The sequence below is a fragment of the Mus caroli genome, chromosome 11 (assembly GCF_900094665.2).
Source record: "Mus caroli chromosome 11, CAROLI_EIJ_v1.1, whole genome shotgun sequence".
NCBI classification, from domain to species: domain Eukaryota; kingdom Metazoa; phylum Chordata; class Mammalia; order Rodentia; family Muridae; genus Mus; species Mus caroli.
This window is the reverse complement of record NC_034580.1, coordinates 64,159,192-64,176,248: the sequence shown is the minus strand read 5'-3', so window position 1 is coordinate 64,176,248 and position 17,057 is coordinate 64,159,192. Positions and strand designations below refer to the sequence as shown.

At 49.5% G+C, this 17,057-nt stretch overlaps 1 protein-coding gene across 1 annotated transcript in view; it reads left to right on the top strand.

Moving 5' to 3' along the window:
* Positions 1-17,057, top strand: part of Dnah2 (dynein axonemal heavy chain 2) — a 130,752-nt gene that overhangs the window by 105,391 nt on the left and 8,304 nt on the right. The window contains exons 66-79 of the mRNA XM_021176049.2: positions 8,124-8,288; positions 8,787-8,912; positions 8,996-9,144; positions 9,220-9,286; positions 9,410-9,560; positions 9,765-9,913; positions 10,084-10,217; positions 10,370-10,514; positions 10,665-10,864; positions 13,070-13,196; positions 14,579-14,765; positions 14,920-15,068; positions 15,161-15,344; positions 16,312-16,502. Of these exons, the coding sequence (XP_021031708.1) occupies positions 8,124-8,288; positions 8,787-8,912; positions 8,996-9,144; positions 9,220-9,286; positions 9,410-9,560; positions 9,765-9,913; positions 10,084-10,217; positions 10,370-10,514; positions 10,665-10,864; positions 13,070-13,196; positions 14,579-14,765; positions 14,920-15,068; positions 15,161-15,344; positions 16,312-16,502 (2,124 nt within the window). The remainder of the gene's footprint in view (positions 1-8,123; positions 8,289-8,786; positions 8,913-8,995; positions 9,145-9,219; positions 9,287-9,409; positions 9,561-9,764; positions 9,914-10,083; positions 10,218-10,369; positions 10,515-10,664; positions 10,865-13,069; positions 13,197-14,578; positions 14,766-14,919; positions 15,069-15,160; positions 15,345-16,311; positions 16,503-17,057) is intronic.

The following is a 17,057-nucleotide window of genomic DNA, read 5'->3' as shown; positions in this document are numbered from 1 at the left end:
GGAGGGAAGGGGAGGGGAGGGGAGGGGAGAGGAGAGGACAGGACAGGACAGGAGAGGAGAGGAGAGGAGAGAAGAAGAGAAGAGAAGAGAAGAGAAGAGAAGAGAAGAGAAGAGAAGAGAAGAGAAGAGAAGAGGAGGAGAGAAAGAGGAGAGAGAGAAGAGGAGAGATCAACCCTGTCTCAAACAATAACAACAAAATAAAAAAATCCCTAAATAATATACTCACATTGAAATTAGTTAGTTTGAAATTCAAAAGGTACTTTTAAAAGAATACACAAGAAAAAGCCTTTCCCCACAAGAAAACGGCCCACGGAATCAACCAACCAGGGCTCATGGGGCTCACAGAGACAGTCAGGGAACCTGCGTGAGTCTGACCTAGGTCCTCTGCATATGTTATGATTGTGTGGCTCAGTGTTCTTATGGGACTCCTAACAGTGGGAGTGGAGGTGTCTCTGACTCTTTTGCCTGCTTTTAGAACCCTTCCCTCCCTCTGGATCACCCCATTCAGCCTTGATTTGAGAGTATATGTCATATATGGTTGGTATTCTCAGGATGCCTGCCTTTTTCTGAAGGGAAACTGAGGTGGAGTGGATCTGGAGTATAGGAGAGGTTGGGGGACAGGGAGTGAGTGGAGAGGGGGGAGGGGGAACTGTAGCTGGGATGTAATATACAAGAGTAGAATAAATTCTTTGTGTTTTTCAAGACAGGGTTCCTCTGTGTAGCCCTGACTGTCCTGGAACTCACTCTGTAGACCAGGCTGGCCTCTAACTCGAACTCAGAAATCTGCCTTGCCTCAGCCTCTCAAGTGCTGGGCTTAAAAGTGTGTGCCACCACTGCCCAGCAAGAATAAATTTTAAAAAGCTTCTTTCCCACCTTCTGCTCTGTAGCACCCAACTTCTCTCTATGAATGTGCAGCCAATTTTCACAAAATCTTGTCCACCCATCTAAAACTGATCTATGTTCATATCAGTGCACATGCGCGCTCACGCACAGACACACACACACACACACAAGCATACATACACAAATACACAAACATACATACATATTTTTACATACTTGCGATGGTTTGAATGAGAATGGTCCCATTAGTTCATATATTTGAATACTTAGTCAGCAAGAAGGATCCTTTGAAAGGATTAGAAGGATCAAAAAGTATGGTCTTGTTGGAGGAAGTGTGTCCTTGGCTGTAGACTTTGAGGTTTTAAAAACCCATGCCAGAGCAGAAGGCAGTAGTGGCACACACCTTCAATCCCTTGGGTGGCAGAGGCAGGCGAATCTCTGAATTCAAAGTCTACATGGTGAGTTCCAGGCAGCTAGGACTATACAGAGAAACCCAGTCTCAATTTAAAACAAACAAACAAACAAAACAAAACAAAACCCATGCCAGGCCATTCTCTGTCTCTCTCTTGCTCTCTCTCCTCTCACTTGCTAGCTCTCTGTCTATTGCCCTTGGATCAACCACTGCTCCAGTGCTATACCTGTCTGCTTATCACCATGGTGACCATAGAGTAACCCTCTAAAGGAGAAAGAGTAAGCCCCCAATTAAATACTTTGTCTATAAATTGCCTTAGTCATATGTTTCTTCACAGAAATAGAACAGTAAGACAGCACAGCAGTGTGCGCGCTCGCAAACACACACACACACACACACACATTTTTTTTTTAAAGATTTATTTATAAGTACACTGTGGCTATTCTCAGAAACCCCAGAAGAGGGCATCAGATCTCATAAGAGATGGTTGTGAGCCACCATGTGGTTCCTGGGGTTTGAACTCAGGACCTCTGGAAGAGCAGTCAGTGCTCTTAACCTCTGAGCCATCTCTCCAGCCGCCCCCCCCCCCCACACACACACATTTACATTACACATACTGTTTGGTGTCTTCTTTGCTTACCTGTAGGTTAGTTGCCAATAGAGCTGGCCTAGGCACCATGTTTGTGACTCGATGATAGCCTACCCCAGCCCTTAGCTGATCTCTGTCTCTTCCTATCATGCTCATTTTTACTGTCTGGAAATATAGCTTGCCCTCCAGGCCTCTTCCGGTTCTGCCTGTGCAGAGAAGCCATCCAGGCTCCTAGGCATCTGTCTGTGCACATCCCTCCATCCCTCCATCTCTCCATCCTGTTGGCATAACTCCTTCCTAGCTCTCACAAGCCTTCTCCCTCACTGTCTCTTTTCCTGGAGGTCGGAGGTCAGAGGTCAGAGCCGCAGGTGAGGCAACCCTCTTGGAAAGGCTACTTACCCAGATGAGTCACATCCTGGGACAAGCCATTAAGTTGTTCCTTTGTCTTTAAACAATGGAACCTCTGGAGTTCCGTTGCTGTCAATGATTCATTCCTTGGATAAACAGAGTTCACTCTGTTAGGCCTCTTAGTGGATGAGCCACAAGTGCTCAACAGCAACAGCTTGGTAAGAGGAAGCAGGAGACCTGTGTGCTGTGTGTGTGTTGGGGGAGGGGCTGTCATCTGATCCCAGATATTCAAGTCTAGCCAGAACAACATGGTGAGGGCCCTGTCTCCATAAACAAACAAACATAAAAAGTAAATGGGGTGGGGTGGGAGGCACCAACATTTTTCCCTCGCTGCTGATAAAGGTTCTGAAACTTAAGAGTCAAATGAATCTTTTTTTTTTAATTACTTTTTAAAAACTTTTAATTGATTCTTTGTACATTTCACATCAGGCCCCCCAATCCCACTCGTTTCCCCAGCCTTCTATATCCACCCTTTGCCCTTTCAACCTCCCTTACAAAAAAAAAAAAGGAAAGAAAAATCTCATTGTGAATGCTGTAGTGTATCACAGTGTGTCATACAGTGTTCCCTTTTGTCCATACTTCTTCACCACTTGTAAACGTTGATTACAGCGATGGGTTGGTCTAGTTTGAAGCCTCTGGCTTCTGCTACACTCCTCTCACTACAGCGTTGTTGCCCTGTATCATAGAGACCCTGCAGATCTACAGCCCCTTCATACCCTCCAGCAGTTCACAGATGGGGTAGATGCTGGGGTGGGCCAGCACAGAGCCCTGGATCTGGGCCTGGGTGGTAGCTGAGTGTGGGTCAGCTCTCCAAAACTTCCCCAGCTAGCTCACCCAATGTGGGATCTGGCAAGAGGCAAAGCCTGCTAGCCCACTCCCATACTAGGAGGACCAGCTTTAGTGTGGCGCCCAGGTCAGGCGCACGGCCTGCTCTCCTGCTTTCCCACTCCTCTGACCTTAGGACCAGATCTCCTGCATGCTGGAGGTGGAGAGGGGCAAGGGCATCTCTTCCTTGCCGAATCCATCGCACGGCATGAAGAACAGAGACAACCCTCCTGCTCCCATACCTTTGGGGCCAGCTCTCCCATGATGCCCAGGAGAGGGTGGGGACAGCTCTCCACAGTTCTCAGTCATTAACATGGCCCTATATGGCAGCCCAGCCCAGGGATGTCCACCTAGCCTTTGGTGGTGACATAACCCCTCTACTGCAGAACTACAAATCTAGCTCTTAACTTGGTGGCAGCACAGGCCAGGACCTCACCATGGTCCCAGGTGGCATCACTGGCTACTCACATGAGGCTGTTCCTCACTCGAGTCTCCAGTCCTGCTTTTCTTCATGTGCCCACATCCTTCTGCTTCTCTCTCTCTTCCGTCTCTCCACCACTTACGTGCTCCTCTTAATGGCACCCGGGACCTCTGGGTATCTCAGGTCATCTCAGGAGTGCTGTGCTCCATCTGTGCTATGTGGGATGGGGGAGGGGGGAGTCATCTTGGACATAGTCTGTCCTCCAGGCTACATGACCTGCTTGCTTGGTTTTAGGTTGGTTGTTTTTGGTTTGTTTTATTGAGGCAAAGTCTCCTGTAGCCCAGGCTAGCCTTGAACTTGCTGTATAGCCAAGGATGACCTTGAACTCTCCTGATCCTCCTGCCTCCAACTCCCAAACCCAGAGATTATAGGTGCTGGGGTCAAACCCAAAGCTCTGTGCATGCTATGCAAGCACTCGTCCAAATGAGCTGCGTTCCCAGCCCTCTAGCCCTTAGTAAACATTTTTCATAGGTTCTCCCTTTCATTGCCCAGGCTGGCCTTAAATACACTCTGCAGTCCTGAGTCCCTGGACTTGTCATTTTCTTACTTCAGCCTCTCAAGTAATTCCCTGAAGCCTGGCAGGAACTTCTTCACAGAAACAAACAAACTCTGTGTTTGTGGGGGGTTTGTATTGGTGCAGTATTGGTGCATGCCAGCACCCAGAGGGCAGAGGTGTCGGATTTTCCTGGAACCAGAGTACTAGACAGTTGTGAGCTGTGCTATCAGGTGTCGTGGGTGTTAGGAATCAGTTCTTCTCCTTTTTAACTTTTTAAATTACAGTGAGTGTGTGTGTGTGTGTGTGTGTGTGTGAGAGAGAGAGAGAGAGAGAGAGAGAGAGAGAGAGAGAGAGAGAGAATGTGGAAGCCAGAGGACAAGTCACAGGAGTTGGTTCTTCCCTTCCATCCTATAGGCTTTGAGAATTGAATTCAAGTTGTCAAACTTGGCATCAAGGGCACTGAATCTTGCTGGCTTGGGATGGCAAGGCAGCCACTGTTGCTGCTGCCATTTCTTTCTTCTCTGCTCTCTCTCCTCCTCCCTTTTGTCTCCCCACTCCTCACGTTTCTGTTTTGGGATAGTCTCGCTTTACAGCCTAGGTAGACTAGGCTGGCCTTGAACTTGTGGGGATTCTCCTGCTGCTGTCTTTCAAGCCCTAGAGTTACAAGTAGGAGCCACCATTCATGACAGAGCCTCTTTGGGGGGTTACTAATGTCATGCATGAGGAGACCTCTCTCATGAGCAAGTCACCTCCCAACATCACAGCATTGAAATACATAAATAAATGCCCGTGGTCACACTTTAAAAAAGATAAACTAGTTTTCCTAAGCTAGTGTGTCTCTCCCAGAAAAAGGGTATAGCTGCCTATAGTGGTGCACACCTTTAATTCCAGTATTTGGGGGGGGGCAGAGGCAGGGGGGGTCTCGATGGGTGAGCTCCAGCACAGCTAGGACTATATGGTAAGACCTCATCTAAATCACAGAAGCCTGAGGAATGCAGAGATGATGAGGGCCAGGCACAGCAGTTGGTTATCCTGCATCAGATGGTCAGCCCTGAAAACATACATGAGTAATAGTGTATAGACTGAGCAGGCTATGGTTGGGAATATATATACATATACCTACACACGCCTGTAAACAACAATTGAAAATGAGATCACAAACTTGAGTTAGAGCAGGGAGGAGTTTATGGGAGAAGTTAGAGCAGTGATTCTCAACCTGTGGGTCGAGACCCCCATACTAATTATCAAAATTATAGTTATGAAGTAGCAACAAAATGATTTTATGGTTGGGGGCCAGCACAACGTGAGGGACTGTATTAAATAGTCATAGCATTAGGAAGGTTGAGAACCACTGCTCTAAGAGGAGAAAAAGTGGGAGAAATGATGTCATAACCTCAAAAATAAAAGAAGTTATTTTGGATTTTCGAGACAGGGTTTATCTGTGTAGCCCTGGCAGAGCTGGAACTCGCTCTGTAGACCAGGCTGGCCTTGAACTCACAGAGATCCACCTGCCTTGGCTTCTATAGTGCTAGGATTAAATTCATGCCAGAAAAACATTTTTTTTTAAAAGAGCTAAAAAGGTTGTCTTAGTTCAAAGTCAGGTTTCTCAATGAGTACCATTTAGGAATAAAAAGAAACACAAACATTTCACCTCCAATACCCATTCCTTCTCCCAGAACAGGCGAGAGGGGGCTGGTGCCCAGTCCTGGGCAAGAAGAGTCAGGGCACCTACAGGCTCAGGCTTGAAGTTCATTTATTGATGTGTTGGACACAATAAAACCACAACTGCTTAAAACAAAACAAAACAAAACAAAACACCAGTGATGTTTTGCCAAAGACCACAGTAGAAACTCAGTAGTGCCTGAGGGAATGAGGGTCTTGGAGACCATCTTGGATTTAGTTTTGCTGGAGTTTCAATTATCAGGAACTGTGAATTTAAGTTTAATGAGGAAGCCTCCATCAATAGGTTATATAAGAGATACAACTTAAGCAATGAGCCTTTGCCACAGTAGGGGGTATGGGGAATCACACATACCTTTTATTATTTTTTGGAGGCGAGTGTATTATAGTTATTTTTTTTTTAAAGATTTATTTATTATATGTAAGTACACTGTAGCTGTCTTCAGACACTCCAGAAGAGGGCGCCAGATCTCGTTGCGGATGGTTGTGAGCCACCATGTGGTTGCTGGGATTTGAACTCTGGACCTTCGGAAGAGCAGTCGGGTGCTCTTACCCACTGAGCCATCTCACCAGCCCTATTATAGTTATTTTAAAACACATAAAATTTATTTACCTCAAAGTATATATCAAGTCTTTTTTTGTTGGTTTTTCTTTTTTTTTCTTTTTTTTTTTTAAGATTTATTTATTTATTATATGTAAGTACACTGTAGCTATCTTCAGACACTCCAGAAGAGGGAGTCAGATCTTGTTACAGATGGTTGTGAGCCACCATGTGGTTGCTGGGATTTGAACTCCAGACCTTTGGAAGAGCAGTCGGGTGCTCTTACCCACTAAGCCATCTCACCAGCCCTGTTGGTTTTTCAAGACAGGGTTTCTCTGGGCTGTCCTGGAACTCACTCTGTAGACCAGACAGGCCTCGAACTCAGAATTCTGCCTGCCTCTGCCTCCCAAGTGCTGGGATTAAAGGTCTGCGCCACCACCGCCCGGCTATATCAAGTCTTTTAAGCATTTTTTTTTAATTCTTTCAAAATTTTCTGTGTAAAGAAAGGTATTTTGGCTGCATTATGTGTGTGTGCTAAGTAGTGTCTGGTGCCCACAGAGGCCAGAAGATGGCATCAGATACCCTGGAACTAGAATTAGAGACAATTGTGAGTTGCCGTGTGGGTGCCGGGAATCGAACCTGGATCCTTTTGCAGATCAACAAGTGCTCTTAAATGTGGAGCCATCTCCAACCCTGAAGTGGCATTAAAATGCACCCACCATGGTATCCAGCCACGGCATTGCTCCTAATGGAAATCCTGATACCCTTTAACTTCCGTTTCCTCTGTTGTGATCAGTGTCTCTCTCGGGAGGTTTGATTGATGTCTCTCCTTATGGAATCTGAGGCCGATAAAGATGTCACAGGGAAGCTTTTGCCTCCTCCCATCCATGCCTCCTTTGGCGACCATTCTCACTTTGGTAACCCAGGTTGGCCTGGCACCATCCTTATATCCCAGGCTGGCCATGACCTTGTGATCATTCTGCCTTAGCCACCCAAGTGCCGGGTTGACAGGCCACCCCACTGTGCCTGGCTTCCTATCTTTAACTGGAAAACTGCTGACAACAGTTCTGACTGGAAGTTGCTGGTGGTGCCGCTGAGGTCAGTAAGTGTCCAGGAGCCTCGTGGGCAAGCAAGCTCTGACACCAGAGTTGGCTTGCCAGCTTCTCCTCTGTGGCTTGTATTTTTCTGCTGTGCTGGACAGTGAACCCAGGGCCTGGCCCATGCCTTCCACCACCGAGTTACTTTATATCCCAGCCTTGTACATTGTTTACCATGCTCTGTTCTCTATGCTTGAGCATAATCTGGTCGGTACCAGGTAGGTTCTGGGCTTTAAGAGGAGGGAGGGAGGAAGAAAGAAAAATGAAGCTCATCTGACGTAATATTCACCGCCCCCCCCATCACTCACTCATTGATACTCTTCAATATGTGGGATTATTTTATACACGAGGGAAGCAGAGCCTCAAAACCACGAACTGTAGGATATGAACATGCATGTGCACAGCTCCTATCTTGAGTCTAGGCCTCCTCTTATACCCTGATGAGGCAGCTGGCTTTTGAACTTCTGAGTGATTCTCCTGTTTCTGCCTCCCATCTTTCCTGCAGAGTGCTGGGATTCCAGATGTGCACCTCTGCGCGTGCGTGCGTGCATGCATGTGTGTGTGTGTGTGCATGTGTGCATGTGTGCATGCACACACATGTAAGCGTGCGAGAGCATGTTCAGAGGATTATGTCAACTTCATTGGCCCTCAAAGAAATTAACTGACCCAAGTGGCAAAGTCGGGATTTGACCTAAAACAGCCTGCCCTTGGGCCCTGTGTTTCCTATCTCCCACACGCCAATCGTCCCTAGGTTGCAGAGAAATTGGAGATGCTAAAGAAACAGTATGATGAGAAGCTGGCACAGAAGGAGGAGCTTCGAAAGAAATCGGAAGAGATGGAGCTGAAGCTGGAGCGAGCAGGAATGTTGGTGTCTGGGCTAGCTGGTGAAAAGGCCCGATGGGAAGAGACTGTGCAGGTGAGATGGGTGGTCCCACGCCACTCAGGAGGTCCATCTCCGTGTCCATGGAGAGAGAGTGGGGAAACGAACGCATTGGCTGTAGGGAATCGAGAGTAGAAATCCCTCCCCTTCTCACATTTGCTGAGAGTGTACAGGGAAGGGCATCCTGAACACATGGTGAGTTCCATGTGGGAACTGGAAGGCACACAAGATCTATTGGTTAACAGCTTGTCTTCCTGAGAGATAAGAGACAGGGGTCATCTTGTCTCTATTTCACAGAATTCCTGGCTCCCTGCAAGGGGTAGATCTTATCAGTGGATAATTAGCATACACATGGCTGTCAGGGACCAGGACTCCAGAGTGATTGAGTTCTCAGCCTGAAGGGGTTTAGAAAAGGGAGACTAGCTTTGATCTAGACCAGAATCAAAGGAGCAAAGGAGACTGTCTTTCAAAACACTCTAGCTTATCTCCAAAGGTCTGAGGCCCCAGGCACTTACACCTCCCTCTGTTCACCAGGGCCTGGAGGAGGATCTGGGTTACCTGGTGGGTGACTGTCTGATTGCAGCTGCGTTCTTGTCCTACATGGGACCCTTTCTGACCAATTACCGGGATGAGATTATCAATCAAATCTGGATCAGGAAGGTGAGAAGGGCCCAGGGGTTACAGGGAAGCAAGAGACAGAGCTGCTGGACTCCCGCTGAATTTTGGGGTTCTTCTCTCCTCAGATCAGGGAGCTTCAGGTTCCCTGTTCACCTCGCTTTGCCATTGATAACTTCCTGACCAATCCCACCAAAGTCCGGGACTGGAACATCCAGGGGTTACCTTCAGATGCCTTCTCCACAGAGAATGGCATCATCGTCACCAGGGGCAACAGGTGAGAGCCTTGTAGGGGAGGGAGAGGCAGGGGAGGAGCAGAGCCCTGTCTGCTGACAGGGGCTTCCTCTTTCAGGTGGGCCCTCATGATTGATCCTCAGGCCCAAGCCCTCAAGTGGATTAAGAACATGGAGGGAAATCAGGTATTAGGCTGGGCTGCCCCAGGAGAGTCCCAAGCCTAGTCTTTTCTCAAGGTCCTGCCCTTGGCTTGTGTGGTCCTCCGTGCTGCTCTCGTCCATCTGTCCATCCATCCCCTTGCTCTCTAGGGCCTTAAGATCATCGACCTGCAGATGCATGACTACCTTCGAGTTCTAGAACATGCCATCCAGTTTGGATTTCCAGTGCTACTCCAGAACGTGCAGGAGTATCTGGACCCCACGCTCAACCCAGTGCTCAACAAATCTGTAGCTAGAATTGGTCAGAATTTAGGCTTATTGTGGGCGGGTCCTAGAGACACTAGGGTGGGAAGTGGGGCTCTTTTGGGCTGCATCCCATGAATTAGGCATCAGTGAAGCCTTTAGGGCAGGCCGAGTTACATCTCAGGCCTAGGTATAAGAAGCGGGTGGGGCAGCCTTACTGGATCACAGAAGACTCTCGTCCTTGACCCTCCCGCTGACGCAGGTGGTCGGATGCTGATTCGTATTGGTGACAAGGAGGTGGAATACAATCCCAATTTCCGTTTCTACCTCACCACCAAGCTCTCCAATCCCCACTATAGTCCAGAGACCTCGGCTAAGACCACCATTGTCAACTTCGCTGTAAAGGAGCAGGTAGATTTGGGCTGAAGCTGGGAAGGCTGGAGAGGCCGTAAGAAACACACACACACAAAAGACCAAACTTGAGCTGGGCGATGGAGGACGAGGTCTTAGGAAGTCTAAACGTGTGGCAGGGGAAGATGCTATCAGCAAGGGACCCTGGCCCTGAGTCTTGACCTCCTCAGGGCCTGGAAGCCCAGCTGCTGGGCATTGTGGTTCGGAAGGAGCGGCCGGAGCTGGAGGAGCAGAAGGATTCTCTGGTCATCAACATCGCTGCGGGAAAGAGAAAGCTCAAAGAACTAGAGGATGAGATCCTGCGGTGAGAATGTCATCCCCAGCCCCACCCAAGCCCACCCACCTTGTCTGCTCCCAATGGGCATCCAACCAGCACCCTGGAGGCCCAAGAGGACTCCTTTCCCTCCAGTTGAACCTCCCAAACGCCTGACCCAGTGCCTCTCGACTTCCCCCTAGCTTGTTGAATGAGGCCACAGGCTCTCTGCTGGATGACGTGCAGCTGGTGAATACCCTCCAGACATCCAAGATAACGGCCACTGAGGTGACCGAGCAACTGGAGACCAGTGAGACCACAGAGATCAACATTGACTTGGCCCGAGAGGTGAACTCCTGCACCCTCCAGTCCCGTCCCTGACCAGAGCCACCAAGAAGTAACTCAGATCGTGTTCACTTGCGACCCCTCCCTTCCCAAGCTCTCGGGTGTGCCTGCCTGCCCCTCTGTAGTAGCCCTGACTCTTCTTGACCCCTACAGGCTTACCGTCCGTGTGCCCAGCGGGCCTCGGTGCTGTTCTTTGTGCTCAATGACATGGGCCGCATTGACCCCATGTACCAGTTCTCCCTGGACGCCTACATCGGCCTCTTTATCCTCAGCATTGACAAGAGCCACCGCAGCAATAAGCTGGAGGACCGCATTGAGTACCTGAATGACTACCACACCTATGCCGTCTACAGGTCTGGTGACCCTGCATGACGCCCTTCAGCGGTGGTGTGAGATACAAATCTGGGGGTCGAGGGGTTGGAAAAGAGCTGGGTGGGTAAATTCCTTGCTGTGGACACACGAAGGCTTGACTTCTGAGCCCAGGCACCTGGGCTTAGAAACTGGGTACAAGCTGGGTAGTGCTGCACGCCTTTAATCCCAGCACCCAGGAGGCAGAGGCAGGTGGGTCTTTATGAGTTCAAGACCAACCTGGTCTACAGAGCGAGTTCCAGGACAGCCAGGGCTACACAGAGAAACCCTGTCTCACCGCATCCCTCCCCCCAAAAAAACCTAACAACCAACCAACCAACCAACCAACCAAAGCTGGGTACTGTGCAGTGTTTCTGTAATCCCAGCGCTGGGGCAATAAGACAGGCGCTACACCATTCCAAGCAGCCGGTCCAGCTGAATTGATGAGCTCTAGGCTCAGTGAGAGATCCTGCCTCAAAAAACAAAGTGGGGAGCAACTGAGGAAAGTTAAATCACCCTGTTTCTCCATATGCACTGTGCATCCATGCACACTCACTACCACACATGAACACACACACAGATCTGTACACAGTAGATACATACACACACACACCCGGTATCTGCCCCCAGGTTGGGATTCAGGAAGTCTCTGGTAGGCTCTGTGATTTTTTTTTTGTTTGTTTGTTTTGTTTTGTTTTTCGAAACAGGGTTTCTCTGTGTAGCCCTGGCTGTCCTGGAACTCACTTTGTAGACCAGGCTGATCTCGAACTCAGAAATCTGCCTGCCTCTGCCTCCCAAGTGCTGGGATTAAAGGTGTGTGCCACCACAGCCCGGCTGGGCTCCGTGATTCTTTAATCAGCTTCCAAGGAGCTGTCGATCCTGGTCTATTTCATCTTTCATTGAATTTTTAAAACTTACATTCATTTACTAATTCTCTGTAGAAGGCAGCATGCGCATGTATGGCACAGCCAGCCTGTGAAGATCAGTGGGCAGATGACAGGAGGCCGTTCTCTCTTCCCAGCCTGTGGGCTCTAGGGGATCAAACCCAGGCCTCCCCAGGCTTGGCAGCAGGCTCCTTGAGCCGCCGCCGACCACCATGGCAGCCTGTGGATCACGTTTTGGACAGCAGAGTACTTAACTTCTCTTCCTGGACTCCTCTACAGACGTCCCCTCAAGTCCAACTTGTTTCAGGTCGAGGGTGGACTTGTGTTCCACCCTCTTTTACCAGGGTCCTCATCTTTGAATGGCACAGCCGCCAACCCACGTCACACCCATGCCATGCCAGCAACTCGAAGTTGCTCTAATTGACCAGCTCAAGGCAGTTGCTGGGTTCTTCTTATACGTATTTCTGATCCCGTCCCCCTCCCTGCCCCGCCTACCAGGGCTGGCCCTTAGTGCATATTTTCACAGAAACTGCACAGCATCTCTTCCCCCCTCCCCACCCCCAGTAGATTACCCTGTCCCTGTGTCCCTCCTAGTCTGTTCTCTAGTCTATCAGACTACCAGGCATGAATATGACCCCGTTGCTCCTGGCTTAACCTCTTTAGTGGTTGTCCTATCTTGAGGGATCCCGAAAGGCCTCTGTGACCTGGCCTCCCCCTGCCTCAAGTTTGCCACCAGCTGTGTGGGCAGCACTGCTAACTCTCACCCCGTGCGTGCCCTTTCCCCCGGGCTTTCCTTGCACTGCAAGTCTTCCCTAGAACACTCCGCTGTGCCTCTCATGTCACCGGATAATCCCTATACACCTCAAGACACCTGCTCTCAGGATCAGACACAGCTGGGCACCATGCCTTTCAGTTCCCTAGACACCACTTTGAGCTCATCATGAAGGCCTCTGGGTCCCTGTGTCAGAGCAAGCCGCCTCCCTGCTGAGCTGTGACTTCCTTAAGAACCTAGATCATAGCTTACTTATCTGTGTCTTCAGGGCTACAGAGCCTTGCCCAGCAAGATAGTGAGAGAAAAATCAATGTTCTGTTTATTTAATGGAACTAAATGCCTAGTTATGGATGGACACTTGGAAAACTCAGTCTCTCAAGGCCCCCAAGGCCTTGGTTGTTTCCAGGAGGTTTGGGTTAGATGCTGGCTACAGTCCTTCTGGGTAAGGCTCCGTGTGACCGTTACCCACTGAGCGAGCATTCGTGCCGGGCAACTCGCCCCACATCCCTCCACCCACCCCCCATCTTCCCTGCCCATTCCTCCGTTCCTCCCAGGTACACCTGCCGAACCCTTTTTGAGCGCCACAAGCTTCTGTTCAGTTTTCACATGTGCGCCAAAATCCTGGAGACGTCCGGCAAGCTCAACATGGACGAGTACAACTTCTTCCTGCGTGGGGGCGTGGTGAGTTGGTGGGAGGGCACTTCCCTGCACCAGTGGGTAGCAGTGGGGATGGCAGCAGGCGTGTGGAGGAGGCCAAGTCAGAGGGAGGGCAGAATCGAGTGAGCACTCGGAGCACCTGAGGCTGAGGGGCTGACTTGTCACGTGACTCTGGGGACCCACTTCAAGCTGGTCATCTGATCACCTCTGACATGAAACCCAGGTATACTTGACTCTCTTCCTTAAAAAAAAAAAAAAAAAAAGAGTCATCTGAGTTTCATGTACTTACAACCCCAGCAGGACGGTGAAAGATGGAGACAGACGGACGGGATTCCAGCAGCTTAGCACCCACCTAGCCTGACCTAGCCTAATTGGCCAGCTTCCAGTTCCGGGTTAGATCTGATCTCTAGGGAATAAGAGCAATAGAAGGAGGCACCCACCATCATTCTCTGCCTTTCACATACATGCGCACTTGCACGTACACCACACGCACACGCGTGTGCACACACACCAAAGTGGAGGGAAACACACAAATTTTCGTTTAAAAGCATAAGAACAGATGGGAGGAGTATGCCAACAGTGGGTGGGTTTGGAGCTATTTCTGCCACTAAGCCACCAGAGGGCATCAGCTTCCTAAACTTTAACTGTTGTGGGTATGCAGTGCCACCCCCCCCCCATGCATCCCTCAGTAAAGGTGGCTTTGCGTCCATCTTAGATTCCTGTCTCTTCATTAGGCATTCACTCTGATTCACAGAAAACCAACACCAAACACACACACACACACACACACACAACACGACAGGAGGAGATAACTTAAAATATCATGTTTTATTTTTAATTAAAACATAGCAATTACACAGTCTTACTGGGTATAGCGTGGCTTAATTTTTTTTTAAAGATAAGGATCTTTATAGCTTAGGCTAGCCTAGAATGCACTGTATAGCCCAGGCTAGCCTACAACACACTCTATAGCCCAGGCTGACCTTGAATTCCTGGTCATTCTCTTGCCTAGCCTGGCATCTGGGTGCTTTGGTGACAGGCACCTTGCCTGGCTTGCAATGAGGTGTTTCAGTATCAGTACATACATACCTGTGTGTGTGTGATGACCAGATCAGGGTAGTTGGAATATCCATTAAAACAAATATTTTGAGCCAGGCGTGGTGGCGTAGGCCTTTAATCCCAGCAGGGAGGCAGAAGCAGGTGGATTTCTGAGTTTGAGGCCAGCCCCAGGACAGCCAGGGCTACACAGAGAAACCCTGTCTTGAAAAACCAACCAACCAACCAAACAAACAAACAAAACCCCAAAAAACCCCAAAAACCTAAAACATTTGCCTTTTGTTGTTGTTGTTGTTATTTTAGGAACTTTCCTTTTGAGGGTTCTAGGCATCTTCTCTCTCTTCCCCAAGGTCCTGGATCGTGAGGGCCAAATGGACAACCCATGTACCAGTTGGCTGGCAGATGCCTACTGGGATAATATCACAGAACTGGACAAACTGACCAACTTCCATGGGCTCATGAACTCCTTTGAGCAGTATCCTCGGGACTGGCACCTGTGGTACACCAACTCTTCCCCAGAGAAGGCCATGCTGCCAGGTGCCAGGCTGCCAGCCCCCGCCTCTTTGGGGCCCATTTGACCTTCCCTTTATCCACCCCACCCCACGCACTCACAAATGCAGCCCCTGAAGATTCTCCACCGTTCAGATTCCTTCCTGTCTGACTCTCAGGGCCGCTGGTCTCTGGTCTGCAGGTGAGTGGGAGAATGCGTGCAATGAGATGCAGCGGATGCTGATCGTCCGCTCCCTGCGTCAGGACCGAGTGGCGTTCTGTGTTACTTCTTTCATCGTGTCCAACCTTGGCTCTCGATTCATTGAACCGCCTGTACTAAACATGAAATCGGTCCGTGGTTCTGCCTTCTTGCTCACACAGCCCAGCAGCCCCTGCCTGTCCACACCTTCCCCTCCGTCCTGACACCACCCCTGTGCTTCCAGGTGATGGAGGACTCTACCCCGAGATCCCCACTAGTATTCATCCTGTCCCCCGGTGTGGACCCCACCAGCGCTCTGCTTCAGCTGGCAGAGCACACAGGCATGGCCCACCGCTTCCATGCCCTGTCCCTGGGCCAGGGCCAGGCCCCCATTGCTGCTCGGCTTCTTCGAGAGGGTGTGAATCAAGGTTAATATCCCTCTTGGTTAGGTTGCTATTGCTGGGATAAAACACCATGGCCAAAGGCAACTTGGGGAGAATTGGGGAGGGAAGGGTTTATTTCACTCACAGTTCCATATATGATCAAGCAGGGCAGGAACCTAGAGGCAGGAGCTGATTCAGAGGGCATGGAGGGTGCTGATGCTGGCTTGTCCATCATGGCTTGCTCAGCCTGCCTTTCTTTCTTTCGTTTTTCTTAATTTCTTTCTTTCTTTTTAAAGATTTATTTATTTTGAGTACACTGTTGATGTCTTCAGACATACCAGTAGAGGCCATCTGATCCCATTACAGATGGTTGTGAGCCACCATGTGGCTGCTGGGAATTGAACTCAGGACCTCTGGAAGAGCAGTCAGTGCTCTTAACTACTGAACCATCTCTCTAGCCTTCAGCCTGCTCTCTCTCTCTCTCTCTCTCTCTCTTATTTATTTATTTATTTATTTATTTATTTATTTTTTCAAGACAGGGTTTCTCTGTGTAGCCCTGGCTGTCCTCGAACTCACTTTGTAGACCAGGCTGGCCTTGAACCCAGAAATCCACCTGTCTCTGCCTCCCAAGTGCTGGGATTAAAGGCATGCGCCACCACTGCCCGACCAGCTCTCTTATAGTATCCAAGAGCACCCTACCCCTAGGTGGCCCTCCACACAATGGGCTAGGCCCTCCCCCATCAATCATTGATAAAATATTCTGCTAGCTTGCCTACAGCCAGATTTTATGGGGGGCCTTTTCTCAGTTGAGGCTCCCTCCTCTCTGATGACCCTAGCTTGTGTCAGCTGAAGTAAAACTAGCCAGCACAGTGTCCATCTTTCCTATCCACTTCTCAGCCCCAGTCTATTTCCCAAGAACCTCCCAGCCCCCACTATATGATTTCAGTTCCTGCTTTTCTAGAAATCCCAGAAATAACATTAGACATTTAACACCAGCTCCACTTCCTTGCAGGGCACTGGGTGTTCCTGGCAAACTGCCACCTGTCTCTGTCTTGGATGCCTAATCTGGACAAGTTGGTGGAGCAACTGCAGGTGGAGGACCCTCACCCTTCCTTCCGCCTGTGGCTCAGCTCTAGCCCCCACCCAGAGTTCCCAATCTCCATCCTGCAGGCCAGCATCAAGATGACCACAGAGCCACCAAAGGTATAGTGGCCCTCGAGCCGGGATCTCCTGTACTGTAGTTTACCTCTCAGCACCAAAGACAGGTTCCAGCCTAAATGTCAGCACACCTTTCTCTGACTTGGGTTGTTTCCTAAAAATCCCAGCTCCCTTCTGGGTGTCAGAGTTCCAGAACACAAGGACAGAACATTTCTCTGATGGTTGTTATATGCCCGGCCCCCTTCTAACACCTTCACATTTATTAATTCATTTCACACTCACACCACACCAGGTAAGAGATGCTACTCCTACTTTGCAGGTAGGAGGCTCAAAGGGTAAGTTAGTCTCGCAAAGCCACCCTGGGGACAAAGCCCCGCCTCCTGGGGTGTGAGCTCTCACTTTTCTCCCTCCATTCATGGAGAGCCCCGCCCCTTTCTCTGCTCAAGTTCACACCTCCTAGACCTCAGCCTCTCTCTCTTCCCTCTCCCCCTCTCCCCACTCCTTCCTTCCAGCTCTCCTGAGAATTTTGTCTCTAATCTTACAAGTTCACTGCTGAATACGATGATATTATTATATACAATGCAACACTGACCCTTTAAA